Source organism: Scophthalmus maximus, chromosome 14, assembly GCF_022379125.1.
Source record: "Scophthalmus maximus strain ysfricsl-2021 chromosome 14, ASM2237912v1, whole genome shotgun sequence".
Classification (NCBI taxonomy): Eukaryota; Metazoa; Chordata; class Actinopteri; order Pleuronectiformes; family Scophthalmidae; genus Scophthalmus; species Scophthalmus maximus.
In genome coordinates, this window is record NC_061528.1 from 15,738,637 (window position 1) to 15,766,588 (window position 27,952).

General features: G+C 40.8%; 1 protein-coding gene across 1 annotated transcript in view; it reads right to left on the reverse strand.

Moving 5' to 3' along the window:
• lrp1bb (low density lipoprotein receptor-related protein 1Bb) overlaps positions 1-27,952 on the reverse strand; it is a 222,588-nt gene that overhangs the window by 66,927 nt on the left and 127,709 nt on the right. Inside the window, exons 23-39 of the mRNA XM_047337429.1 lie at positions 27,643-27,888; positions 23,973-24,170; positions 23,123-23,327; positions 18,539-18,703; positions 17,955-18,199; positions 13,815-13,946; positions 13,366-13,593; positions 12,970-13,144; positions 12,612-12,706; positions 9,946-10,095; positions 5,117-5,257; positions 4,881-5,006; positions 4,564-4,695; positions 1,814-1,948; positions 1,376-1,505; positions 764-890; positions 397-548 (exon numbers count right to left, since the gene is read on the reverse strand). Of these exons, the coding sequence (XP_047193385.1) occupies positions 397-548; positions 764-890; positions 1,376-1,505; positions 1,814-1,948; positions 4,564-4,695; positions 4,881-5,006; positions 5,117-5,257; positions 9,946-10,095; positions 12,612-12,706; positions 12,970-13,144; positions 13,366-13,593; positions 13,815-13,946; positions 17,955-18,199; positions 18,539-18,703; positions 23,123-23,327; positions 23,973-24,170; positions 27,643-27,888 (2,782 nt within the window). The remainder of the gene's footprint in view (positions 1-396; positions 549-763; positions 891-1,375; positions 1,506-1,813; positions 1,949-4,563; positions 4,696-4,880; positions 5,007-5,116; positions 5,258-9,945; positions 10,096-12,611; positions 12,707-12,969; positions 13,145-13,365; positions 13,594-13,814; positions 13,947-17,954; positions 18,200-18,538; positions 18,704-23,122; positions 23,328-23,972; positions 24,171-27,642; positions 27,889-27,952) is intronic.

The following is a 27,952-nucleotide window of genomic DNA, read 5'->3' on the forward strand; positions in this document are numbered from 1 at the left end:
GCACAATGAACAAAGGAGACGTGATTATCTATCGAATAACAATTTATTTCCCTGTTGTTCAAAATGTGTCTGCCTGTGCTTCGGAGAGCTCACAACACTGTTCCAAAGAACTGCAGGAGTGTGTAAATATGAATAAAATGACTGGAAATAAGGCATTGTTAAATTTAACTGTGTGCCTGATTTTACAGATGGTTGAGGAAGGATCTGCCGTTGCCAGTAACACAAAATTGGGGCTGGTGTATTTACAAAAATAGGTGGTGACCCTCCATATTCGCTACAAGGAACTGCGGCTCTTATTATTTTCACATGAGAACTGTAAAGGGAACGGTTTGATTTCAGTACTGCAGCTTTTGCAGGCCAATGCATGTGTGTGCATTTTAGAAAGTAATAAATTACCTGTCAGACCAGTAGATGTAAGGCCCGAACACAGCCACTGAGAAGAGGTCGACGTTGGCCACTGACAGAACAATCTCACGGCCTTCACCTGTCTCAAGGTTGATCCTCTCGATCTTATCTGTGCGGGCGTCGCACCAGTATAATGTGTTTTCCTGCAGGGTCATTTCAAAATGCATATAAAACACCGAATGAGTTAGGCATAGTCATATTTAAGCCACAAATGTAGAAGGTGCCGTATGTGGGAAATGGAGCGGAGGTGGATGAGGTTAATGACTTAGAGTGTGTGTGTGTGTGTGTGTGTGTGTGTGTGTGTGTGTGTGTGTGTGTGTGTGTGTTTGTGTGTGCGCGCATCTGCGTGCAACTGCACCTCGTAGTCTATGGAGATTCCATTGGGCCACATGATGCCCGTGTTGACCAAGGTAACCTGGTCCGAGCCATCCAGGCGGGAGCGGCCAATGCAGGGGTTCTGGCCCCACTCAGTCCAGAAGAGATACCTAGCCGGCACATACACAGTGTGTACTTGAAAAATATATACATGATAAAATCAAGAAACCTCCAATTTACTTTGGCAATACACCCTTTTTAATTCAAAACGTTTTGCAATGTTCCCTCATATTTGGTTTAAAACTCTAAGACAAAGATTTATACTGGGGCAATTAACTTATATTATCTCAGATGACATTAAATTACTTAATTATGAATACAAAAACAGATAGAAAACAAAATACTTTGAACAGGAATGAAGAAAGTTAGTGACCAAAAATGCACAAACAAATGCAGTCCCTCTGTTTGTATTACTGCCAACACATTGAAACAGATCTGTGTATTTACTTAACAGCCATCATTATATTTCCAAGAGTTCCTTAAGGCAAATGCATTAAAAATCACAGCTGTCTACAAGAATAGTGTGTTGATGCTACCGATTTCAGCAAATAGCGCATTGTTATAGTGAAAACAAAAACACAAAAATATTTCCTACCCCTTTTGTGGATGTACAGCGATGGCCCTGGGCTGATCCAGTCCTTCAGATATGACCACTGAGCGGTATGCACCATTCAGACGGGAAATTTCTATCAGGTTGACACCATGGTCTGTCCAGTACAGGTTACCTGGGTAGGAAGACGCAGCGGTGAGGGGTAAAACATACAGAAGTGGGTAACTGCTCCACAGGACAAGCTCAGCACAAGATACGCAAAAAGATCTGATCATGTACTTATACAAAAACCAATTTTGCACACATGCTGTAAATTACTTTTCAGCGTGTGGCACTAAGGCTTATACTTTTTGTTGTTTTCTCGCCAACAAAATTAAAAACACATCTTCCTAATGTCGTAGCTAGAGGCTGTGCAAATACAGTGAGGAATCTAACAGACAATGCCAACACGATAATCTGCGGTAATCGACACGCGGCACTAACCGGCGATCCAGTCAACAGCGATGCCTTCCACCCGGCTGATGCCGGTGGTGATGATGTCCTCCCTCCAGGTCTGGTCGCGTTTGGCGCGGGAGATTCTGTTCAGACCCATGTCTGTCCAGTACACAGTGTCGTTTCCTGCGAGATGCACAATGCAGTTAATGAGGAAAGAGAAAAGAGGTTGATGAACGCAGCTGCCGCAAACGGCGCAGCTCGTGAAACCACATTTTATGACAGCTCGTCCCATTTCACCAAATGTTGTGTGGGACTATTAAAGCGTGATGGTGAAAAAATACCCACGGAGTTGCACCGCGGCTCTGTGTTGACACACAGTGCCTGAGCGGGAAAGACTCGCCAGCCAAATTTTACAGTGCAGTATATTGCTTCATGCAAAACATGGTGTTGATTTTACGGCCCTATCACTTAAGCATTTTTAAATTGTTCATTTGTGGTGCTGCCTTCAACCGCATTCTCTGTGGATGCTCGTCAGTTTGGCTCTGTACAGGTTGTTAGGAGTTTAGGGGGCGTTATATGTTCATTTCTACTTTCTTTTTCCTGCTGCCTTTGTACACTTAACACGTTGCTCACATGTGACAGAATACAGCTGCGGGGCTTTCATCTGTTCTGCTCTGGCAGCCCGGCTTCTGTAATGACATGTAAATTACGCTATCCGCGGCTTCTTCTTTTTGATTAGTGATGCGTTTGCACGTTCACCTGCACAAAGTAACAAAAGAGAGGACGATCTGCAGTCTTGGTCCATACTTTGGCAACGTCTAATTTTTGGTTTGTTTCCTTTTTCCACAAATCAAATTTAGCTATTCCCCTGTGAAGTCACACCGATCCGATTTTAGGCTCTCTTGAACGGACTCATACCACTTGTGTCATTAGCAACCTAACCTCCTCTTGAACTCTTGTCTTTTTCTGAAATGGAAAGTTTATACTGAAAGCTTTGGTCCAGTAAAGTACAGTACTTAGACAGGGCACTTACACCCCTTGTGGCTAATTGATAGTAATGTCGGTCATTATGTATCTAACAGTGTCCCTGCGGTTGACACATTTTGAATGCTTGCCTAAAAGTGTTAGTGGCTCTGATCAGAAGAAAAAATAACCTCTGACCCCCTGAATGCAAATACTTTTGGTTTTATCTTCTGGTGAGACGCCCCGACTGGTGACTGGAATTTAATTTGTGGTCGTCACAAACATTGTTTATATGTCAATGTCACAATATAAACAATGTCGATGATCTCTAGACGTTGTTGAGTCTTCCAAGCCATCTTTCCTGGTTTGGTTTTCTCCCTTCATCAGATACAAATCTGTAAATATTAGTTCCTGGTTAGTGATGAAAGATCTGCTGATCACAGGTTACAGTTGGTTATGAAATCTATTTCAGCAACCTTTTTTACCTTTCCTACCTGCATTTTTTTATGATGCCACATGAAACTGATAACATACATGTGGAATTACTCAAACAGTATTTTCACAGTATTTTTATTTTTTTTCTCTATAAAGAATTGCTGCAAATCATTAGTAGTACATGAATGCAGGTTGTTTCAGTTGTGCATATGCAATTTCTTTTACACAGGGTTTGTTATCATGCATCAGTGGCAACCTATTGCATATATGGAACATTACCAGCCTATAGTATATTCATAGTGTTTGTCGGTGTAATAAATCTATCATTTTTATCATAAGCTGGGATGTGACAAATGGCAGCACAAGCTATCGGGTTCATACTTTGCAATGCATGTTGCGGTGCCTTCATTTGATACAATATCTTGGGAATTACTTTATATTAGGATTGTTCCAGAGGCTTGTGAGGAAAATAGTTAGATTTTATTCATGCTGAGGTTCCCCTATTATGTCAACATATTACTCTTCCATCTACACTGCACTGCACAGGCCCAGAGACCATTATTCAAAAGGTTAGGGCCCAGTATATACAGGAAATCCTTGTTGTTTTGAGGTTGCCAATAAAAGAAAAGGTTTGTGCTGTAGTTACGCCCAACACTGATGATGCTACATAAATGATTTCTCTCTAATATAATTTTTGAAACGCTGCACATGAGATGAGTTCACACCATGAGGTCCAACAATATATTGAAAATGTCCTGCTCGATTGTGTACAGTAAATTATTTAAAAAAAAAACAATAGGAAAGTGGACAACATAAGGTCAACTATCATCAATTTTCCCATGACTTCACATTTTGAAGCTCACAACATAGCAGCTTGCCCTGAGGGGATCCATGTACCGCACACCTCGGGGGGCATGTTAATGCCAACATGGCCTTTCTAATCACTGGAAAATTTTCCTATATAATAAATGGTGTTTTAAAAAAGACTTAAACAGCACACGATCAATTAAATACACACGCACTCACCCCACAGACACACACACACACACACGGGTAGAGCAAAACTGTGCAAAATGATTGCCTTATTGCTTGATTCAAAAGGCAATATTGACTGGTCAGATTGGCAGCTCAAAGAATTGACACAACGGACGTAAAATTTTATTAAAACGAGGGATTATTCCATCTAGAAAACAGCTGTTTTTTACATCAAGTGTATGGAACCGCTTTGTTTTGCAGATAAAGCATAGAAGATAGACATTTACACACCTGCTAAATAACTGTAGATGGAAGCTTTCAGATTTGAAGCTTCATTTAATCAGGCATGATTATCTGCTGTCTTAAACACCAATATCAATCGATGACTTCGACAGTGAAAATGCGTGCATTTCAATATGACATACCTGCGTGAAAATCCACTCCAACGGCAAACAGGGTTCCCGTGATGGCCATGAGGGCTTCACTGTTGTCATTTGGGTCGAGAGCGATTCCCCGGATTCCCTCGTGGATGGAATACATCAGAAATGAGTCGACACCTACGAATGGGAAATGACCTATTATACCCGTAACACATGTATTATAGCATGGTACATTAGGGAAGCCCTTTGACCCGTGTACAAGTTTATCACAAAGAATAGATATATGTTTTAGTAAGAGTCATAGAATATAAAATGGTGATAGAAACATTGGCAGCTGTACAGTGAGTGTTTGCGGAACTCACCCTCACATGACATGCGGTCGCTACGCAAGTTGTAGCCGACAGTGCAGGAGCAGCTGCGGGTGTTCTCAGAGGTGGGGAAACACAGCTGTGAGCAGCCTCCATTGTTGATCTGGCACGGGTTTCTTCCTGAATGTTGTGCACAACCAGTGAAACGTTAACCATATGTACAGGTGGGTGGAGTGCGTCTTTCTTTGCCTTTATCAGATTATTTTGCATTTGCACGTGAGACAGCTTACCTTTCTGACCCTCTCTGTCATACACCTTCATATGGACCACCCCGTTTGTCTTGTTCCTCAAAATCACAAGGTTCCGTCCATCTCTCTTGGTCACCGTTCCCAGCTGTGCCGATTCCTCATCTGCCCACCACAGTTTTCCACCTGTAAACATCAATGTCATCTTCTTACTAAATCAGGCCACACAATCAGAGTTGGTGAAGCTGCAATGCAAGCGCAAAGTTCACTTATTTCGCTGCAGGTAATGCTGCAGCATTTTGTCTCCTTCGCTTACAAATGTATGCAAATCACGTCGCGATGCAAAGAAGCTTTCAAAAACACTACGGCACAATCAAATAGCGCCCCTTCATCCCCCATTCCGAGTGCAAACGGTGTTGTTCCAGCTTGCACTCTAATCCACCCGGGCTGGCACTCTTATACCGTAAAGCCCCTAAATAATTGAAGCATTCTCTGAGCTGATTTGAGATTAAAGAGCGCGATACACTGCGCTGCCAACTCCGTGCTGATGATGTGCATCTTGCAGCCGCCATGAAACATGGTTAGTTTGGTGTTTGGGAGAGGACTACGTCAACAAAGGCTCCTCCATGCACTTCAACAGTGCTGGAGTGGCCATGATTAAGTGAAATGGACACAAACGGGATTTCTATGCATAGTGCAGATAAATTAAGACTATAGCACAAACATTTACATTCATACTTTATACTGTGTTTTGCTTATATTGCATGCAAAAAACTATGAGAGACTGTGAGGCAGCATTTCCTCAGCTTTATTTTGTAACTTCAAACTTCTGAGGTAAAAAGATGTCCTGTCTTCCTCCGTAGGTGGTGTGTCTTTGTAAATAGGCACGTAGAGACAAGAATGTCCTAACTATGGTGCACCGAGCCACCACCGCCCCTCTATCTTACAACTTCCACCTCTGTTCTCAGCACTTTACCCCAGCCTCTATACTGATGTGATACAAACGATTAATTTTTTTTTAAATCACACTGCAGTACAAAGTGGAGAAAAATCTGGTGGCTCACGTCCCCTCACATTCAGCACTGTAAGTCAGGTGGAGATGGATATGATTTTAATTCATTTTTAAATGTGCCACAATCCCTTAATGTTTCACTAAGGAGGCTCGGTTTAATATACTGTATGCAAGCGAGTGGAAAGACACATTGATTAATACAGAGGTAAATAGGATAATCCTATTTAACATAACATTTTAGGAGCTAGGCCGCAGCAACAGATGACCACTTGCAGCCACAGTCCTTATTTTAATACAGTCTCATTTTGCTTAAGAAACGGAAGAAAAAAAAATCCACAATTCTGAGCAGGGTTCTTGCTGCACAAGTTAGTGCCATTCACTCCCTACTTAATCACATCAGCAACCTAACTGAAATGAAAAAAAAAAGTTTTGGAGTCAAGAGTTTAATATAACATACAGAAAAAGTAGCTTATCAGGTAATTAGCAGCATATTTGTGTTTACAAATGCAACCTGAAGATTGCACTTTGTGTCATGCCATAAATCCCTAGGAGGTGAGGTGATCCCCCTTCAGGCATATTGAAAAATAAAACAAAAATCCAACATGCACACAGAAACAATTCCCGCTTGCATTTAAAGCGTCAGGCTCGATTGGAATTTAAAACTCATTTCCACAAATCAGACAAATTCCCATGAGCGAGAATGACAGTCGACATGCAGGTTAAAAAACATTTGACCCCGGAGGGCACACTAGCCAAGATTAGCTCTGCACCCTGTGTTAATTTGATGCCACAGGGACCGCTGGCTAGCTGTGACTGCTCGGTTGTGGTACATCATATTCAATTTCCATCTCAACTGCTAGTTTGATTCCAAGCAAGTCAAGGCTGATGGATCACTCACACTTCCGAAACAGAAGCGCTCACCTTTTCCTCAAGCCAATCGAATTATCACCGGGCCCCAGGACCTGACTGGATCGACCTCGTGTCAGTAACGGCGCCTTCATTATACCTTTTTTTTTTTTACAACCAGCACGGGCAATCACTACAACATTCACAAATAAACGAAAAAAAGCGGAGAGGAAACACAAGGATCTCAGCAAGACAAAATGCCAGACTCCTGTCTGAGAACTGCACTCCGCAGATTATGGCTGCACGGAGAAAATCCGTTCAGAAAAAAAACCAAAAAAAAAAACCTTTTCATGATTGTGTGTTCGCCTTCACCTCCTGCTGCGAGGGAGCTACAAAACCTTGCAGAATCCTTGCTTTCCTTATTTACACATGATGCTGCTCCGGGGTAAACACAACCACTTCAAACACGACCAACGGATCAATTGAGCCATCACAGAGCAGACGAGAGAGTGGGAACCATTGTTAGGTTAATGCTCATTAATGTCAATTGGTGAAATCCCCAAAGAGGACTAAAACGCTCGCGATACCCACCACTCGCCTAATGATGGCTACGAGTTATTTCCCAAAATTGATTGCATGTGTATCTACTGCATCGTGCACAATCACATCGTAATCTAGTCATCGTGCGTATTTGTTCATATACCATCAGAGTTTGCTGAGCAAGCGAAGCAAAAACAGGACATACAGAAAAGTTGGAGCTGAACAGAGTGAATGGTCCGCAAATGCACTTAATTGCATCTTTCACCAGAAAGAAAAAACATCTACAGATAGGACATTTCTCTGTAATGGGTAGGCGATCGCCAATAAGTCTGTTTACTTGCCGACAGTAAAAAGAAGCTTAGCAGTGGAAAACAACCTGTCTGGCTGCTGTCATGCTGTCTTCCCCCTGCCTCATTTTTCGCTGACCTTATGAGTTTTAGTGCATGCCCAATAATTTATGGTAAAGGAGGAAGGCATCTTTGTCTGGGAACCAGCAAACCGAGTGTCTGACAGACAACAAACGAGTAAACATTACGCCAAAGGCCGGAGGAGGACGTATAAATGTGCTCTGTGCTCAGCAACAGTATTTATAGCGAACATTAATGTTGCGGTGTTTATTGGTATAAACAGTTTGAAATTTACACATGTAGTGAATTGTGCAGTTGTAATAGTCAATGAGGTATCTTAAGTTTTATTGCTTACTTTATGAAGACTGTTCTATAATTGCCACAATATATGATCTGGTAATGGGGGAAAAGGGTATAGGAGCTATTTTATGATTTATAAAACAGAAAGTTCAACATTAATAACGCAATATAATCACTATATTCGATGAATCGACATCTATACTAAGAGGGGATGAAGCAAATCAGTTTTCAAATTTGTGGTATACAATTAAAATAGGAGTATAAAATATGGTTTAATGGTTGCATGAATCCGAATGTATATGGCCAAATCCACCAGATTGTCTTCTTCTATATATAGTTAATCTTTACCATATAGCACATGCTATATTGTACGAGAGTGCAATGATAATACACTGTTCATTCTACCATTCAGAACTATTTCCTCAACATAACAAAATGCCATTAATTGTGATTGATGGAGACCAGCATTTCATCATTTTGCTGTGCGTCCCACTGTGCAGGAACCAAACCATTAGTCTATGGCACCTTGTGTTCTACCTTCCAATTCCAATGAAATAATTCTGTATTGTCCGTGTAAGAAACACTCCTCCATGAAGCCTCTGAAACCAAAAAAAGGATGATGGGATTTTGCTTAGAATTGCAGAATGCAAACAAACAAATAAAAAAAAATAAAAAGATTCTGCCATCACTGTGTTACTCTGGATAATTGTAATCAATGCTCTTTGCTCTTGTGGACAAATACCAACCACACAGGACATGGAGGCCTGCCATGATTAATAACATGCTTCACGAACACAAAGTATCACCCTGACAACACACACACACACACACACACACACACACACACACACACACACACACACACACACACACACACACACACACACACACACACACACACACACACACACACACACACACACACACACACACACACACACACACACACACACACACACACACACACGACTAATAACTTGATTCTCAGTCTGCTCCCTTCACATTTCCATATTTGGGAAGCAACATGCATTAACATATATTCACGTAGCTCACTGGGAAGCTTCCCAGTTGTCAAGCTGGTAGAAGTGAGGTGCTGCAAAATTATAATTCCAGTCTGTGGTAAAAAGAAAAATAACAATAAATTGAAACATTAAATACATGAATAAAAAAGAAAAACTAAAAGAAATCAATGAAAATTATTTTGATCATACACAGGACACTCTGAATTAAAAAGTGTGCCAATAAAAAATAAAGGTAATTGTGTGAGTACAGTAAGCAGGGCACATTGCTGTTACTGTATTGCACAACCTGTGGGTGGTGTAGTGTCAGAACGACAACACTACACTGATGAATAAGAACCAAATTACACTGACATATGATCCCATTGGCAGTTTATATGTATGTAGAAAAACAAAAGGAATGCTGACAAAAAGGTACGGAGAGCCTGCAAGCCAAATAAGAGATTTTTTTCTTACTACCCACAGGCACAGTGACTCAGACTTCAGGAGATTTCTAAATGAACCTATGTTTTGATGGATCGCGAGATACATTGTATTCAGCACTGATACCAAGGATCAACATGTAATGAACACCTCCCTCTCTTTTCATTACGAAAAGGGGTGAGCATATCAATCATCAATCACTGCTGCGCTGTGTTTTAATTATCTAATGCCCCTGCTACTTCACACAATGCGGCGCATAACTGTTGCGAGCGCCGCCTAAATGTCTCCATTCAACAGCCACTTAACTGGTTAAACAAGTAATCCCTCCACACTCTTGGACTAATCCCCCAATGGCAATCTGATGCACTTGTGACAAGCTCCACTCACCCATCACTGCCAGAGCTGTGCCTTTGGCTAACTCCCTCTTTAGAGTCTCCAGCACCTCCAGCCCAGTGCCGTCAAGATTGCACCTGTTGATAGTGCCATTGGCCGAGCTTATCCAGTACAGCTTGTTGGCAGTGTAGTCTATGGAGAGACCTGCAAGAGAGACAAGTGAAGAGAGGATCCCGGATTACACTCTCATTTTTACTCGGATTCATTAGGATACAGAGGTTGGCTACAAGTCGTGGCAGCAAAACTCAACATCCAGAGACGCACAACGTGAATAGTGTAGATAACAAAATCATAACAAAAGTAAATCGGCTGTAATCTAGAATGTGTAACACATTTTAACATGGAACATTCTATATTATCATTAAAATAACATTAAAAAAATATTATTCCAGAAGACGTAACTGTCTCAACCACATGTACTGTACTGAGTTTAATCAAATGGCAAAATAAATGCAGTATTTTCAGTTATAAATCTCAAATAGAGATAGATATGCAGCACTGAGAATGTACAAACAAACAAAAAAAAGGTTACTTTTTCGCTATACTTTAACAGTGTGCAAACAGTGGATTTCAGAACGGCACTACTGTAACGTCTAGATGCTGTGTTTGGTCGAGCAAGGTCTAATATAAATATTAATACGTCTGTTGGCTCATGTTTGCAGGGGTCCTCCTTGTAACAACACCCGTTGGCATGAAAAATGAACGAGAATTAGACTGAACACGTTTTAAATCCATTTCCGGGCTGACATCGTGCCACCATGTGTTAGATTCATGTCTGGCAGATTCACAGTCACTATGAGTCATTAATTTGGTCTTGTCCCCAGGTCTACCTCACACTCATAAATGAAGCCGGTGAAATTCAGAGCACTCTGCTATCTGAATTGCTGACAGGCCCAGGAGTAGGAAGACACACAGGGAAGTCAATTGAGCTTTTTTTTTTTTGGTGTGACAAAGGGTCTGACCTTCAGCTTCAAGAGATGAGGACCAGCTGATTGCTTTTGCTTAATCAGCCTACAATTGTTCACTCAAGCATGCTCCATGCAAATGGAGTTTACACTCAAGTAGAGAGAGAGTATGAAAATAGAAATATTAGTGTTGTGGACACAATGTTCAAAATCGGACAAAAAAAGTCATATCGGCGAACAGGACTAAGTTCTCAAAAAAACATATGCAATCTAAGATGCCGTACTTGACACACTTATTAATTTAGAAAGAGAACATTGCAAAGCAAAACAAAGCAACTTACAATAAGGGACAGAAAAAACCCCGTCGACAAAATGGCAGAAAAATCAAACACCTACCCTTTCAGAAGACATGGGCCCTCCTGTTCTATATAAGAAATATGTGTCTACACATAATAGACCTACCAAAATACACCATACCTTTTTACAGTCCGCACAAAAGGCGTAATCATTGGAATCAGATAAGTGGTTTGAGCACCGCTGTCGAGTTGCTTCACTTTTTCAAAAGGTGACAATTTCAATGACGTTCAATGGATGAACCAGAACACAAGACCTCATTATGGAATGTGGACGGCTGCCTTTGGCAGATGGATGTGAGAGTCCACATTGTTACCGCAAGAAAAAGAAAAAATGTAGGAAACAGTAATCAGCTTTGAATTTGAACTTTGTACACCAGGTTTGTCCTTTCATAGCCGCCACGTTCTCCCAAAAAGGAAGTTAGATAAATATTTCTGTTGTAGCGCAAGGTTTGGGCAGGACATGTTCACATGCATGTAACCTTTATGAGCATCTGTAAAAACAACGCACTGATATCTTTTGGTTCAGCGTTTAAACAAGAATATAATCAGTAGCAAAGTAAGGAATTATTTCTTTGGGACTTGGGGAATAGCTTAGTATATGGTTACACAGGTAACATTTTTTTTCTTTCTTTCAAGTTAAGCCTTGCATTAGTGTTTGATTCGCTTTCATAGAAATGCAGCATCGGTACACTTGACACGCCTTGGCCAGTCTTTACCAGACACTTTAAAAGAGTGTCTGTGACATTGCCTGCTGATATAACATCACCGCTGAGGAGCTGGGTGTTGTTTCCAATTCTCGTTGACATTGTCGAAACAGAGAAACTGTCAGAGCAGCTACAAACACCCCTCTGATTCAGTTTGTAACGGTTAGTGCACGTACATGAGTAGTATTAAAAATCAATAATAAACTGATCAAGGCGAAGTGAGATTATTACAATTTTCAAATACCACCTTTACTGGCTTATCGTCATAATATCAGAGTTTGAATGGGGAAATTAGTTCAAATGAATTTGGAATGAAGTGAACACTGATGCAAAGTGGTGCATGCAGTCGCACAGCTGTTGAAGCTGGGAAATTCCAATTGAATTAAATTAACATAAATTGAATCCATAACCAAAACAAAACTGACTAATTCCCTCGGTTTTATTTCTTGTTTTGTGGTTTGTGGTGGGCTATCACATATCCTTCCAGACAGCAGCAAATTCAAAGTCAAGAGCCCTAGAGTTATTGCGAAACGTGAGTTATTGCAAACTATAGGCAAATTGTCAATGCATTGTTCTTTCAGCTCTATAAAGTTATAACATGCATGTAAATATATATAATGAACAGACAGAGCTTGCAAACTTAAAGCGGATAGGGGGTCCAGTTCGATATGCGATCCAGAGCTTTTCATACTGACCTACAGGATCCCTCTGATTCTGCTGGAGGACCTTGCTGTTACTCCCGTCCATGTTTGCCATGTTAATGGTGTTACCATCCGTCCAATAGATTTTCCTGTGTGAGGTGAATAGGTAGTAATCCCAGTAATCAGGTACGAGGTATAATGAGGTTTATAACAATCTATGAATGTTGTTGTTGTTTTTTAATTCTGACTAGTAATCCAGTTATTTTGTTCCACCTGATAAAAAGCATGTCAAACTTATTCTTTTTACAATGAGGCTCTGATCTTTCAGGTGAGGTTTGGCGTCAGGTTTCCTAATACTATGCATTGAAAGTAAGGTACTGACAGAGTGAACAGACTGCTCTAATCTACTTACCCCTTGGCGGGGTGCACTACAAGGCACCTTGGCTTATCAATGCCGTGGATGATGGAGGTCTTCAGGGACCCATCAAAGCGAGCCGCATTGATTTGTGACTCGTCATTTTCGGAGCTGAGCCAATATAAGTTCCTCGAAAGCCAGTCCAAAGCCAGGCCGCGGCAGTTCACTATGTCTGCGGGGAATAAAACATGTAAAAGCCGTCTCGTCTGTGCGCTTTGCTTTTAAGCTCAGGTAAATCAGCTACATCTAACATTAGCAAAATTAAGGTGTAAACAGTATCAATTTCGACAAATGATGTGCACTTTTACTCCATCACGCAAGCATGTCAAACTGACAGAATAAGAGAACATATTCATTAAAATACAGAGCAGTTTCTTTTTAAAAAGAGCCCACCTGCGGAAATGATGGTCTCTAGCTGGGTGCCATTGATGAAGGCCCGTTTGATGGTTTGGGTTTTGATGTCGGCCCAGTATATCCTCTCCTCCTGGGCATCGTAATCCACCACGGTGACATCATCGATGTCTGGCACCGTTAGTGCGGTCATGACATTCATGTAAGGGTTGTCGATGTCCACACCGCGGATTTCAGACCGGCGCACATACAGGAGAAACTTCTTCAGTGCTGGTGAGATGATTAAGAAATCAATAATTTGACAGAGTGGAACTTGGTGATGCCATTAATCAGATTCAGATAAGGGTGTGATCACAGCCTGATTGTAAATGCTATAGAATAAGTCAAATTGAATAAAACAACAAGACCTCCCCCCTTTTTTTACTGAATCTCCTGATCCTAGAAAGCATGAAAAAGGAAAAACAAGACAAAACAACCTTTTTCTCACTCACCAAAGCAGGACTGTTTGTTGGTTGAAAGCTTCATGAGGTGTGGACAGGTGCAAGAAGCAGTGCGATTGTAATTGATCAGACACAGATGTGAACAGGGACCGTGTCCATCACTCTCTGCACATGGGTTAGAGGCTGATGGGAAGAGAGAGAACATGCCAGAACGCTCAGCATGAGGAGTTAAGATGACAAGCAAATAGACAGGCCAGGATAAATACCGGTCATGGATTGGAACACAATAATAAAGTATTGTAAAGTATAACAACAGTTGTATCATAGTCTTCTTGTATAGCACCTTTTAAAAAACCAATGTTACCCAATGCTTCACACACAACAGTCAAAATAAACAGAGATTTCAGTATAAAATGAATTGAGACAGACATGATCATAAAATTATAGGATAAGCAGGAAAGAGAAAGGGGTAAGAAGGGTAAGAAGTGACTTTAAAGAAGATAGCGAGCTGGTGAGTCGGAGCACCTCAGGCAGGTCATTCCAGGGCTTAGGGGCTCTAACAGCAAAGGATTGTTATACTCTAGTGTTAAATCTAGACCCAAGAACAGCCACCGGGGTTATGTGCATTGGTTTGTAGAGTTATATAGTTCGATATGAGCAGAACCACAGTTTCACACAGACAGTAGATTCTGATTTGCAGTGTCAGCCTGAAGTGTGGTGGTGTCAAAAATAACGAGTGGTCTGAGACACGTCGGTCAATTATGTCGTTAACACATCAAAACATGTTTGTGCACTAAGTCAAGAGTGTGACCATGATTATATGTGAGGGCGTAGAACACTTTGTTACAATACAATTTGTTACAACTCATTTGCCACTCAAAGAAAATATATTTATGAGATGTAAAAAAAAAAAAAAAGCATAGCTCAAAACAACTAGTTACAAAATTATTATTGTTGTATAAGAGAAAGTAATGAAGTTTGAGACCATGACAGTTGTGAAAAGAAATACAACACTGGCATTTATTAACAACAAGGTCACAAGTAAAATAAATGCCCCACAATGTGTGTGTAATGTTTAAATTGTTTTCTTTTTTTTGGTGGGTTTTTGTTCATCTTTTGTTCAGGTGGATTTAAGAGGTTAAGAGATATTGGAAATAAGTCCGAAATTTTAAGGATGGATTATACTGTTTACTCTTTGTCACTTGTCAGTGAGTCAAGGGCGACATTATGTCAGCTACGCTGTTCCTGAAGCGGAGCAGAATAAGACCTCTGCCGACATTTCCTCGCAGACATGCACAGCAAGCTGAATCTTGCCTGCTTATAACCGGAAACACAATTTAAAGGAACCATACATTTGAAGGACTCTATTCAGAATAAATCACCGAAGCACAACTAAAGAACATCACCCACTGTTCACTTATTTCCTGTTATTATGCAATCGTATTTCATGCATCAAACACCTCCATCTCCTTCTGGATGATTCATGTCAAACAAGCTCATTCAAAGTTCATTTCCAGGGACCCTTCAGTAACATATTGGAGAGCAACATTGCATCATAACTGTGGATTATTTAAGTGAAAAGAACAAAATAAAGAGCAGCTCTGTTTCAGTGAGCTGGAAACAGCACACTCTCTATGCTAATACAGAGACATCACAACAGTTCTGCATTCACCTGAATCATGCTCTGGAGCGATGACAGGCAACAAAAACAGAGCCAGGGTGTTTTGCTTGGCTCTGACCTGTCAGATTCCTTTGCAAGAAATTGTGAAAATGAGGCTATTCTCAAAAATAAGGAGAAATGCTTATTTTTCAATCCACAAGTCATATTCAGAGAAGACCCAGTGCAGTGATTCAAGGTGTACAAAAGTTTGTATGCATCAACCAACTGAAAACGTCCTAATCCTACTAACATAGTAGGATTAACTAATTTGCAAACACAATGGGCATTTAACCGTGCGGCATAAAGATATGAATTGTTTAAAGAAACATAATGGGTGAGACACAGCAGATACTGCATGTCATTCATGGTTACATTCAAAGAGCAACTTTGGGTTGAAACAGAAATATCTGTTTCTATGGCATTGCTTCTGCTCTTCTGAATAACATATTTGGATCCAGGTACATCCCTACCGGTGATGATACAATATAATATTTATTAATGCCACAGAGACCTTATTGTTGCTGTACTTATTTGTTTTGAGGCCCAATACATTTGGCATACTACTGCTGACATAATTATAGTGTGGTTTGTCTGTCTGCAGTAAATGTTTTTTTCCAAATGGCACAAATATTATATTGTTTAAGGAGAGCTTTGCACTCACTGAGCATCACAATTATGACAGTTAACAGATTCTACTGAATTATTCTCTGCCCCGCCACTTTTTCTTCTTCATTCACTCAGGGGAACATGATAAATAAAGGGACAAAAAAAATGAACGCTCATCATCTGTTATACAATAACTTAATATAGCAACAGTCCAATCGACCTCCTCATTTGTAAATGTCTGTTACTCATTCTCAGGTTAAAATAGTCCCTTTCAAATGACTTGCATATCATTCAAAGGCTGTTTATGCCTCAATGCTTCACTGTGGCACCTGCAGAATAGCTCCAAAGACAAGCGTCATACTGCTGTTGAGTTCGCCCATTTCCATCAAATCCCTCCCTTTCTATTTCTATGGTCCAGTTGATCGGGGTCTAGTGGAGCTTCACTTCAAGGCCTCGGTTGAGGCTAGAGTGGATAATAGCCAGATCCCCCCAGTTGAGCGCCTTTAAATCGGATTAGGAACGCTTACTGTCTTCTTTGGGAAAGCGGTCCCATTTACTCACACTTATCTATAGTGAACAGTCAGGAGAATGCAGAAACAGGAAGGAAACAAGCAAATCAACTTGGGACACATTGGACAAGCCGTACATCATTGCTGCAATAATGCCTCTTTAAGGATGGTGAAACTTGACAATGCAGCAAAGGGGAGCTGTGGAACAGACTGATCAGTCAGTAGGTCTTGGCACACATGGCCAAAATGATCCATAACCCGGTGTTTCATTTTGGCAGATGTGCTTAACAAATCAATCAAATCAATTTCTACAGCCTACAGTCTATTTCCAGAAAAAAAAAGCACACGATCAACAGGAATGAAAACGCATTTCATGCTATTGATTCTAAACTGTTCACTATCTCATATAAGTTAATCTGCATATGAAACAAAAATTGTCTTTCATGTCTATGGCCTTTTATCAGATGACATATCAGTGTTGGATAACCCAGGTTACACAAAAGTGATTACTTATTCAGCTGTGGCACTCACAGATTCAGAGGCATTCACTGAAAAGAAATGGCTGTGAATATTAATGAAGTTTCAGACCTTTTTTAATGTATTTCCTGTCATCACAACACACTATTCATATTACTAATTGATCCGATTATTGGATGTGCCACAATTATTCATTGGCAGATGTGGTTCTCATTCGGCAGCTCTCTTTATTCATATTCAGTATATGAGACAACGTGTTTCATTATATAGCATGAGCCAATTACAATAATTTGGATAATAGGAGAACCGATGCAGAGGTACCAGTAACTCAAGCTGGCTAATTCTCTGCATGAGTACTTTTTTTCATTCAGACACATGAGCACTGTTTGACAAGCCAAATGAAGACAAAGGCCAAAGTTGAAATTGATTACAATGTGCTGTTTGTTTTTTCTCCTTGTGTCACTTCACGAAAATTCCAAGATAATGAATCCTCAGTCAATAACCAGTGGTACTGGAGAGATTGTAGCTGAATTTAATCTGAATTCTTATAAGATGAACTTTAAAGCTCTATAGGCATACTGTTTTGTGCACAAGCCTAAAAATGAAATTTCTAAAAAAAGATTACTGTTGGTGAACATTAATTTATAGTTTAGAATCCGAGGGTCAGAATTAGATGTGTTGGTGTTGAACCAAATTTACAGGTGGGAACACATGATGAGGAGGTTTTGTTTGCAAAACTGTTTAAGAGGTTTTGTGCTTTCAAGCAATGTATATATATACAACTATATAGAGCACTGTATGGCACGGCAATAAGTAACACACAACCTTAAGATAAACGGACAGAATATATAGAGATAGCATTCCAACAAACAAGTTAATTGTCTCTTTTCTATGAGTGTCTCTTCTCATATACAGTGAAGCCAGAAAAACTGTTCTTACCTTGTGGCTGCCTGCTGGGGTGGAAGATCTGCAAGTCAAAAGGCTGAGCACTCGTCTTCTGGATGACTGTGACATTTTGCCCAGTCCACTTATTGGCTCTTGCCAAAGTATTCGTCCTCCAGTCCGTCCAGTACACATTGCCTCCATAGAGAGACACAGCGAAGGGATGGGACAGGTATTCATGGCCCCTGAGGATCTCAATGACCCCGCTACCATCATAGAGTGCAGAGAAAATGGCATCGGAGCTGTTCAAAAGAGATGAACACAAAGGGCCATATCAAAGTTTAAACTACTCTCCACATGTGCAAAAGAAAAAAGGGAACTGCAGAAGCAGGCAGATCAAAGTTTAACCCACCAGTCCACTGATGGAGACCCACTTACACCATATAGGGCCATTGTACTTAGATCTCTAAATATTACATGTCCTCTATTATTAAATACCCACTGGTAGACTAGAGATTCAAGTACTTTTTTTTACTCAGTGAATAGGGACTCTTTTGCAGCATATAATTTCATACATCCATTAAAAGTCATTAAAGGTGCGCATGCTTCTGCACACAACGTGAAAACTCTTAACAGCGTACCGTGCATCTGTCCAAACAATCCTCTTTTCCAGATGATCCAGAGTCAGTCCATTAGGCCAGGCGCCAATTTCCATATCCTTAAACACTATGTGCCGACCTCCTCCGCTCATGGCTGCAGCCTCGATTCGGGGGAAAGTAGCATCCCAGTCAGTCCAGAAGAGGATCCTTGGTGCAGGAACCCAAAATGGTAGCGATTATTATTGATCGTTGTCTGTTTACTTTTACTTTACTAAGGAAAAGCAACAATAAGACACAAAAAAAGATGTTAGACCTTATTAACCATTGTCATTTTAGTGCTATTTAACGCTCAGTGCTATTACACTAGAAAAAACAGTAATGCTGTTGTGAATGTTTACATTAACAGACGTGCTGATGGCTGTCCGAAAACAGCCCCAGCGATCCAGTGCAACCCTCAACATCTGTGACAGGCCTTGAAATGGCAGACCATCTGTTTTATTATTACTTTTCACAGCTCAACGAGGCCTGAAAATGAACAGTGTCCTACTCCAACCCAGCACACATCACTTATGTCCTGATATGGTTCACAAAGTCAGCTCGAATGCAGGGGGAAAATGGGTGTTCAAGCTTAAATCACGCACTGACGACAACGAAACAGTGTTAGGAAGAAATATCCTTGTCCAGATCAATAGCGGTATTCACTTGATAAGGCTTACCTGATCAATGACCCACTCCTTTGAGTGGATTCAAGTAATTAGATTAAATTTATTACCCTGGAATGGAAATGCGTCTTTAGGCACCAAAAGCACCCATTAATCCTACTCTCTGTACGGCCATGAAATGTAGTCATCCTCCCAAATGTGAAAGAGTACCATAGGAGAGAGTGCATGAGAAGATTAGTCATTTTTCAAGAGGGTTAAATTGATTTTAGGAATGTCTGGGTTTTGCTTTAATCTGAAATATACTGGCCACAGTATACAACCACTGGCTAGTTCTCAGATACATTAATCCAATGTAAGCGCTTAATATTAAATACTAGCAACACAGCAACAGCAGAGACAATTGTTTTCGTATTTTGTATAATTTGCTCTACCATACATCATCTGGAACAAACGTGCCATATTCAGTAAAGTGGAAGTGAATAAAATCCCCCAACTGTTTTTCCAGCACTGCAGTAGTTACTCTCAAAAAATGACACAACTGCGTGTTTAGTTTTTGTCATTGCTCTTTGATAGACGTAACTACACGCATTCAACTAACATGCACTGTGTATAAATCTATCCAAGTACATGGATGGACCAAAATGTACCCTCTTAGTTCAATAGATTAGGACAGGCGTAAAGAGAGTATCAGCGATGAAGTCATATACAGTATGCAGGACAGTCCGAGCTCATTATTAGCTGCTGATGCAAACAGTGACAGTGGAAGAGCAGTGAACCAAATTGTTGTGCTTGGTAGATCCAGGGAAGGTGAACATTCTTTCTTAGGGCAGTTTCACACCTTCCTTGTTTGGTCCGGACCTTTGGACTTTTCAGTCCAAACCAAAATAACAGGTGTGAAAGGTGACTGGAACCACGGTCCACACCAATTGGTCCGGAGGGAACCGTGGTTTGGCACCTGAAGTTGGTGATGCTGGTAGTGATACCATAATGAAACGAAATTAACGAAATCAACCAGGAATGACAACCACCCAGCGGAATTGACAAAGGGCTAAAGTCAGACGCACACCCCTCTACAATTAAATCAATATAAAGTAGAGTTAGACGCAGTCCATGTACAATAGGTGATGACGACAGCATGTGCGTATGTCACACAAAATTATTTTGTGCGCTCCCTAAATTGCAATGTGAAACCAAAACTTACCAGATTAAATATGCAACCTTGGTAGAGTAGATTTTCTTTAAGCATCATCTACACACAGTTAAACCCACTGTAAACTGATCACATTAAGAGAGGAGCAGAGCAGCAAGAGGCCTACCAGCCAGACAGCTTCCACCACCACCAGCCTTGCATGATGACGTCACGCTTGTGACACAGATTTCTGTCCGGCTGTAGCTACAGTTGACTGAGTGCCGCAGACCAGGAAAACAAACCACACCAATGAGGGACAAACAGCACAACCAGACTTGCAACACACAAGGCCAGGCTGTCACGTTAGTTGGTAGACTTCAGTACTCCATACACGGCCATCAGTCCGCTTAACATGATTTAATCATATAAGGATAAAAACATAAAAAAATAGGGCTTTTTTAGGTTGAGCGCAGAATCATCTTTACAGCTAAAGGAAAAATCCTAACATCCTGCCAAGACCCCACCCTCTTCCACCAGGGTGCCTTAACCAACCGGTAAAGTCACAGCACAGTGACATGGGAATGCTCCCTCGCCATGTTCACCACCTGACAGCACTGGCAAACACTGACAGTTGTGTTTGATGGGGGGCCTGGTCAACACCTGATGCACTCTTCAGTGGTAAGTTTTTTTTTTCACTACCCCACTCAGATGCCCCTACATTTTTAAAATCTTTTTTCAGTATGTCCTTGACTCAAAGCAGCTGCTGCTATGCAACAATTCTTACCTGCATGATGCACAGTATTGAAGCAATATTGAACAGTCGAAGAAAAAAGATCAAAAACGCACGATGATTCCGTTTACTTTTATATTCACACGCACACAGCATTTAAACCTGAAACGAGCACAGCAACATGCACTACCTCGATCAAAACCTCAATCGACCTTCTATATGACACACAAACTTACACACTAACTTTCTATGTGCCCATGTAGAGTTGTTGTGAAACCACATCAGCCCGGCAACCACAGCTCCCTATCCAAATCAAGGTTTCCCCTTATATTAAGAAGAACCTACCTAACGATACCTCCAATCTCAATAGAGGGGGCGTCTTATTTCTAAATCAATCTGGACCTGACCAGGCTCCTACCCATAATGTTACATATACCCATGTCCCTCACTTTAAAATCTATCCACTGTATTCATTGCTTTTAGGCAGGGGTTGAGCGATGGCTGGTCTGAGGTAATCTACAGTTTTGCAAAACGTACCGTCTCAGATGTGCTAAGCACTCACTCAGTCAGCTCCCACTCATTGTTGATGTAACGCAAAGAGACAAAAAAGATTTAGCAGAAATGATCTGTCCACATACTGTACAAAAAGTGACAGTCCAACCCGGTGTCATTGAAATTACATACATACATACATACATATGCAAAGCAATTGCAACAGCATACGCATTCTGTAGGGACATCGTCAATGTCGGGATTATATTCTAAGGCAACATTCATCTATATTTTTGAATTAATAAATGAAGCACTACATTCATCGACTGCAGCACAAGCACAAGAAAAAGGTTATTGGGTTAGATTGAAGGCAAATTGTCATAATTGCTTGACACAATTGGTTCAGATGTTATGATACAAAATCTGTTTTTGGTTTATCTTATTCTCGTGTTTATTTTGCCAATGGTCTTAATTTTTTCTTGTGCATATATTCTTGAATTTATACAAATATATCCTTTTACAGATTGTTTGACCCACTGCTCCCATGCAAGGCCAACAACTCACACTGTAGCTTGCTGCAATTACTGGACTTTCAAACGGAAAATGTGGGACAGTTCTACTCCAACCACATTCATGGAAAAACTGACAATATGGATCTATATTATCATGTTAATTGCTATTTAACACCTCCCCTACATTTTGAGCTTGATTTATTTTTACATGATCAAAAAGCAACTACATAAAAATTAGTGAAATCGTTGTATTTGATTATATTTTTAAACTCCCCCAGCATCCCCATGGTCATACTATGATGCTAATCCTGAACTAAAGGAGTGTGTTAACTGTGTGTTGCACATTTAAAGTAAGGATTTTTCTGTCTGCCGCATGTGAGTGTGTTCTGTTCAGGCAGTTTGGTTTCATTTCAAAAGAATGGATGGCAAAGTGCAAAATCACATTGCAAACAACTCCAGGTGTGGAGCATCAGCAGGAGTCAGACCTGTTACCCCAGTTTGATGTCAGTGCTGACCCACGAAAAACCAAATTTCACAAATTAAGAGGTTAATCATAACACTTGTAATAACAAGGGAATGAAAGTAATCAATGCACTGCGATAGCTGCTGTGTTTCCTTTAATGACTTGCTCGCGGACTCTAAGGCGAGGCTACCATTTCAGAGCCACAGATCAGTCTACAAACACTCTCCCCATGCATCTCAGCAGGATACACAACTATGAAAATTTGAAAATTGGAACCTCAGGGGTATGATGGACAAATAAAAAACCAAGCATATGCTTGGCTTTGATTCAAAGGTCTTGCTTAAAATGTTTTAAAGAAAAAAAAAGGTCCCCGGGGCACAAGGGAGAAACAATCAAATAGCAGGAGCAATGGTTGGGGGGTATTAGCCACATCAGTTGACATAACTGGAATGGAGAACACTGCACTGTTATTGATGTATTCTATATCTGCTGCTTTAATGGACCTTAACACAGCAGACATCTTCATACATCAAGGCGGATGCAGACGTGAGGAACACAAAGAAGCTGTAATTTTACTTTATCCCAATAATCTCAGTGCCTGATGGGTAGCAGAGCGACCAGAAGGCTGCATATCTTACCCCTGCCCTGGGTCGAGAGCAATGGCCCGTGGATGCTCCATGCCTCCAGCGATCAGTGTGGTCCGCATATCTCCATTAAGCTTGGCCACCTCAATCTGGTCCAGATTGCTGTCGATCCAGTATAGTTTCCCCGTAATCCAGTCCACAGCCAGTCCCTCTGGGGTGGCCAGGCCGTGCTGCACAACCACCTCAATCCCTGTCACCCCTAATACAATGACATACACAATCGCATGACTATGTAGCTAACTAACATAAATTGTATCCGAGGGGCTGCAGTGGTTGGTGTCTCTTTACAGGGCTTGCAAAAAACATTCTGGAAAGCAGAAGAGGAAACTCACAAATTCTTGAGGAAAGTTCTTTCATATAAATACATTTTTTTCCTACAGGGTTCCATTAATAAGCATTGTAAAGGGTTTTCCCACAATATTTATAATCCAGTTTACAATTATTCTCAGGTGCTGGGGTTTGAGTGAGTGTCTCACAAAAGGGTGAATGCTCTTCCACTCAAAAAAACACATAGTTAAAGAGAAATCCTGAGAGGGAGATACTGTTCTACTACAACTAAAGACTTCTGGACCTGCAGATTATTATTATTTTTTTTTACTTTGGTGTGTCTGAGATACATTTTCAGGGAGTAACAATATCAACTCAATGTATCAGAGCTGAGCTGTGTGTAAAAACAGCCGAATAAAACAGCGTTATCAGTGGAAGTGTCTTTGACTTCCATTACAGCTACAGGAGTAATGATGAGCAGGAGATGACTCTCTGTAGCCAATACATGACAACAGTCTTTAGATTTATAGCAAATGTTTGTGTAAATATGTGTGTGTGTGTGTGTGCATGTGCATACCGCCAGACTCGGAGAGCCTCCCCCTGTAGATCTTATCCTCCACCACGTCTGTCCAGTAAAGGAGGCTTTGATTGAAATGGAAGTCTAGTGCAATGGTATTCCTCAGCCCTGGCACCAGCAGGCTGTAGTCCCGCTTGTGAAGGTCTATCCGTCTAATCTCATGCCGGATTGAGAAAATGATGAAAGCCTCAAAGGGATCTGGTCATGGGGAGAGAGAAGAAATGAGCACCACAGGCTGAGCGAAGTCTTGGGTAACTTAATTAATCATCCATGTGTGACATTATGTAGTGGACAGTATTTTGCACAGACTAAAAACTGACTGGAAGGTTTCAATGGCCATTCACAAAGAGTTTGAGCACATTTATTGAGGAATATTATTGTCAAACGGATTGATTGGACCTGGAGAGTTTGAACTGATGCAATTTTTTGTGAAGTCAAAAGAAATATTCACAAGCTTTCACACGTGCACACATACACCTGTAAATGTACATGTACAGTAGAGACAGAAAGAGCTTCCTATAAGTATCTACCAATACACAAATACAAATATCACCTTGTACAAGATGCAGTAGAACTAAATATGCTTTTTTGGGGGGAAATAATTTGCACTTCATCTAGAATTGTTGATTTACAATTGGTAGCTAATGACATAGTTTATCATTGGACAGATTGCTTCTAATATACAGTGGGACTCAAAAGTGTGTGACCACTAAGTTTTGGACTCCTCTGTGCTTACAGAATCAAGACCTCCTTGGCCCCTTGATCCCGACCAGTTTCTTTAAATCTTTAATAATTCCCTTTCCATGTTATAGTACCAACTAATTCAATTAAATAAGTAACTCTTTGTCACTCATATTGAACACGAAGGAAACGGTCACTTATATTCAATTAATTCAGAACTTAAACTCATTTTTCATTAAACTACCTTATGCTTTGTTATTTACAGTATGCTCTGTAAATCAATTGATTTGAGTCTTGGTGAAAAAGGCAAGGGATCAACAAAAACCCTGTATGATGGTTTACCTGCCAACCACCAAACCTCCATCAAATGCCAGCTTAGCTTTCCTGCTGACACCTTATGATTGTGCCCGCCATTTATTGAAATAATCATGCAATTGCCCTTCTCATTTAAGTAACATCACCAGATATCAACAGCAACTTTGCATATAGGCAGTGAGAGCACAAGTTAACCAAGATGGCATTTTTTCTTGAAAAACATTTAATTCCATTTAGCTGCTGCAGTCAAAGGATATTGATATTGTGAATGTTGGCTCACTGTCATGGTCTAATGGCCTAATGGCACACTTAGGCTGTTTTCAGCCGGGGGAGGACAATTGTTGACCGGGGATATTGTCGGTCGGCAGAAAGAGCACTTTGTCGGCAGAAAAAGCAGACAATATACCTAAAACGTGAAAAGTGAGCTAACCCAGGAGGCAAAGCTTCTGATTTACAAGAAGGTCTTCCTCGTCCTATGGTCATGAGCTTTGTGTAGTTATTTGAAACAACAATCGCTGATACATGCGACTGGAATGAGTTCCCTCCTGGGCATAGCTGCAGAGATAGGGCAAGGCGCTGCGAAATTTTGGAGGGAGCTCAGGGTGGAGCTGCTGTTCCTTTACATTAAAAGGAGTCAGTTGAGGTCGTTCGAACATCTGATTAGGAAGCCTCGAAGAGGCCTTCCATTGTAGGTCATGGTAGGAGGACCTCGTGTAGAGCCATAATCTTCTGAAGAGCGTTTATATTTCTTCTGGCCTAGGAATGTCTGAAGTTAACCCAGGAGGAGCTGTAAGAAATTGCTGAGGAGAGGGACACATTTGCTTGATCTACCTACAATGACCTGACACTGGTTAAGCTGCAAAAAATAGATGGATGGATTGATGAATGAATTATAATTGCAACATTTGCTAATAGAATAGCAAAATTAGTGATGCCCAAATCACCAAAGCAAATGCAATATTGAATGATACACACATGCGATAGATATATATGTTTAGGACTGAACAGTGAAAAATGAAAAACAGTTGCTTGTTTCTATCAAGTAAAATCTCCAGGGGAATGGAGACAACTGACCTTAGTTTAGTTCCTAAACTATTTCACTCAGCTTGCTCTTGCTTTGTTGATCCACTGTGTAGAGGACATGTTTTCACTACCATGTGGTGCAAATTCACAGTATGTCCATCAGTTACAGCCAAACCAATTTGCTACCAAATGCTTGGGGAATCAACACATTACATTTTCCATTTTCTGAAAAAGCAGATACATTTGTAAGCAGTCTCTTTTGAGAAATAAAATTTGTAGGGTGTCTAAGAAGTTGCTAAATCTAATGACGTCCTGAAGCTGGCAACAGTGCTTGCATACTGAACTTGTCATGCCCACTGAGGCTTAGCTCAATCAGCAAGATTATTACCAGCTCCAGAGCAGCTCTGTTTCTGAAAAATGTTTGTAAAACTAAAACTCAAAATCCATCACACACTCACACATTCAAACTAATTTATCAACACACAGAACACACCCTGTACATCCACACAGTCTTTCAAATATCGGCCTTTTTGCAAGCCTTATCTTCACAGCACTCTAGACTAAATAATACTTTAGGGAACATTACTGTTTGCACACGAATGCAATTAAAATTGTGTCCTTGCTTCAATGACACATTTCAGTTCTGAAACCAAACCAGCTACAATGCTACTGGAGAGAAGATTTGAATTTGCATGTTTTCCTAACAAATATTTTATTACTGAGATATGCGAAGGAAAGGGAGGTGCAGATGTGTGCTCAGGACTTCAAAAAATCCAATAACACCTCTCTCAATATGAAATTGGAATGTTTGTGTTTGTATGAAAAATTTGATTTATGATGAAGCTGTAGAATTCTGATTAGCTTCCCGGGAAAATTGTGTATTCTCTTCCTGCGTTAATGTACAATTAGAGCTGCAAGTGCCATCAATCTTGTAGTGAAAGAGGCTAGTAATCAAAACGAGGTCCATAAATCTGAATGTGTCAAACTAACAGCATGTGTGTGTAACTATTGTATTCCAAGCTGTCTCATCAAAAAGATTATTCAATGACAGCACCAGAACAGCGTAAAGCTTTAATTTATAATGTGATATTACACTGGTGAATCATTTTTGGTTATATGAGATTAGGCCTGAGGTGAACTGCTGCACAGCTGAATGAAGTAACAAAGCCCTGGTGGTTTGAGGATGGAGAACATGCTTCCTTCACTCAGCGTCAGTACGGATAGAAACAGACAGGACTCATCGCCCAGATGCCTCTCTAGATTTGAAACTGATTGAATTTGACCTGACAGTACTCTCAATCACCCTCTATTACTATTCCTCAGACCACCTCTGCACTTTTTCAGCACTCAGAGACACTAACACAAGAACCTTCCAGTTCTGTAGTTTGACTTTCTTCTGTTTCTCTTCAGTTTCTCTTGTCTATCGTATGAATCTTTGCTTTCAAGTAACATGTAAAACTCATATTTTTCAAGAACGACGGGACCAACACTGCAAGATTCCAACTCTGGAGCAAAGATTGTTGAGAGGTACTAGTATGCCCTAGGATAAAATGTAATATTGCTGCAGACACAAGCCCACAGCCACAGCACATCACATCACGACAACAAACAGCATCAGTAAAGCAAACATTAAAAAACCAGGGTCGGATACCTGTGCTATGGCAGCTGTCCCCGTCTGGGTCGAGCATCCATCCTGGATAACAGGAGCACTTCACTGTGGTCTTGTACTGCTCACACACCTGGCTGCACTTCAGGTGGCGGCTGCAGTAGTCGACCACCTCACAGGTCTTGTTGCTGGAGTCCAGGTGAAGCCCAGGGGGACAAGAACAGACGACCCCTTTCCCCGGTGCCACGGTGCACTGGTGACTGCAACCCCCTCTGGCTACAAGACACATATCTGGGGTGAAGATAGGACAGACATTCTTAGACACTGGAAGAGAGAATGAGATTTAAAAAACAAA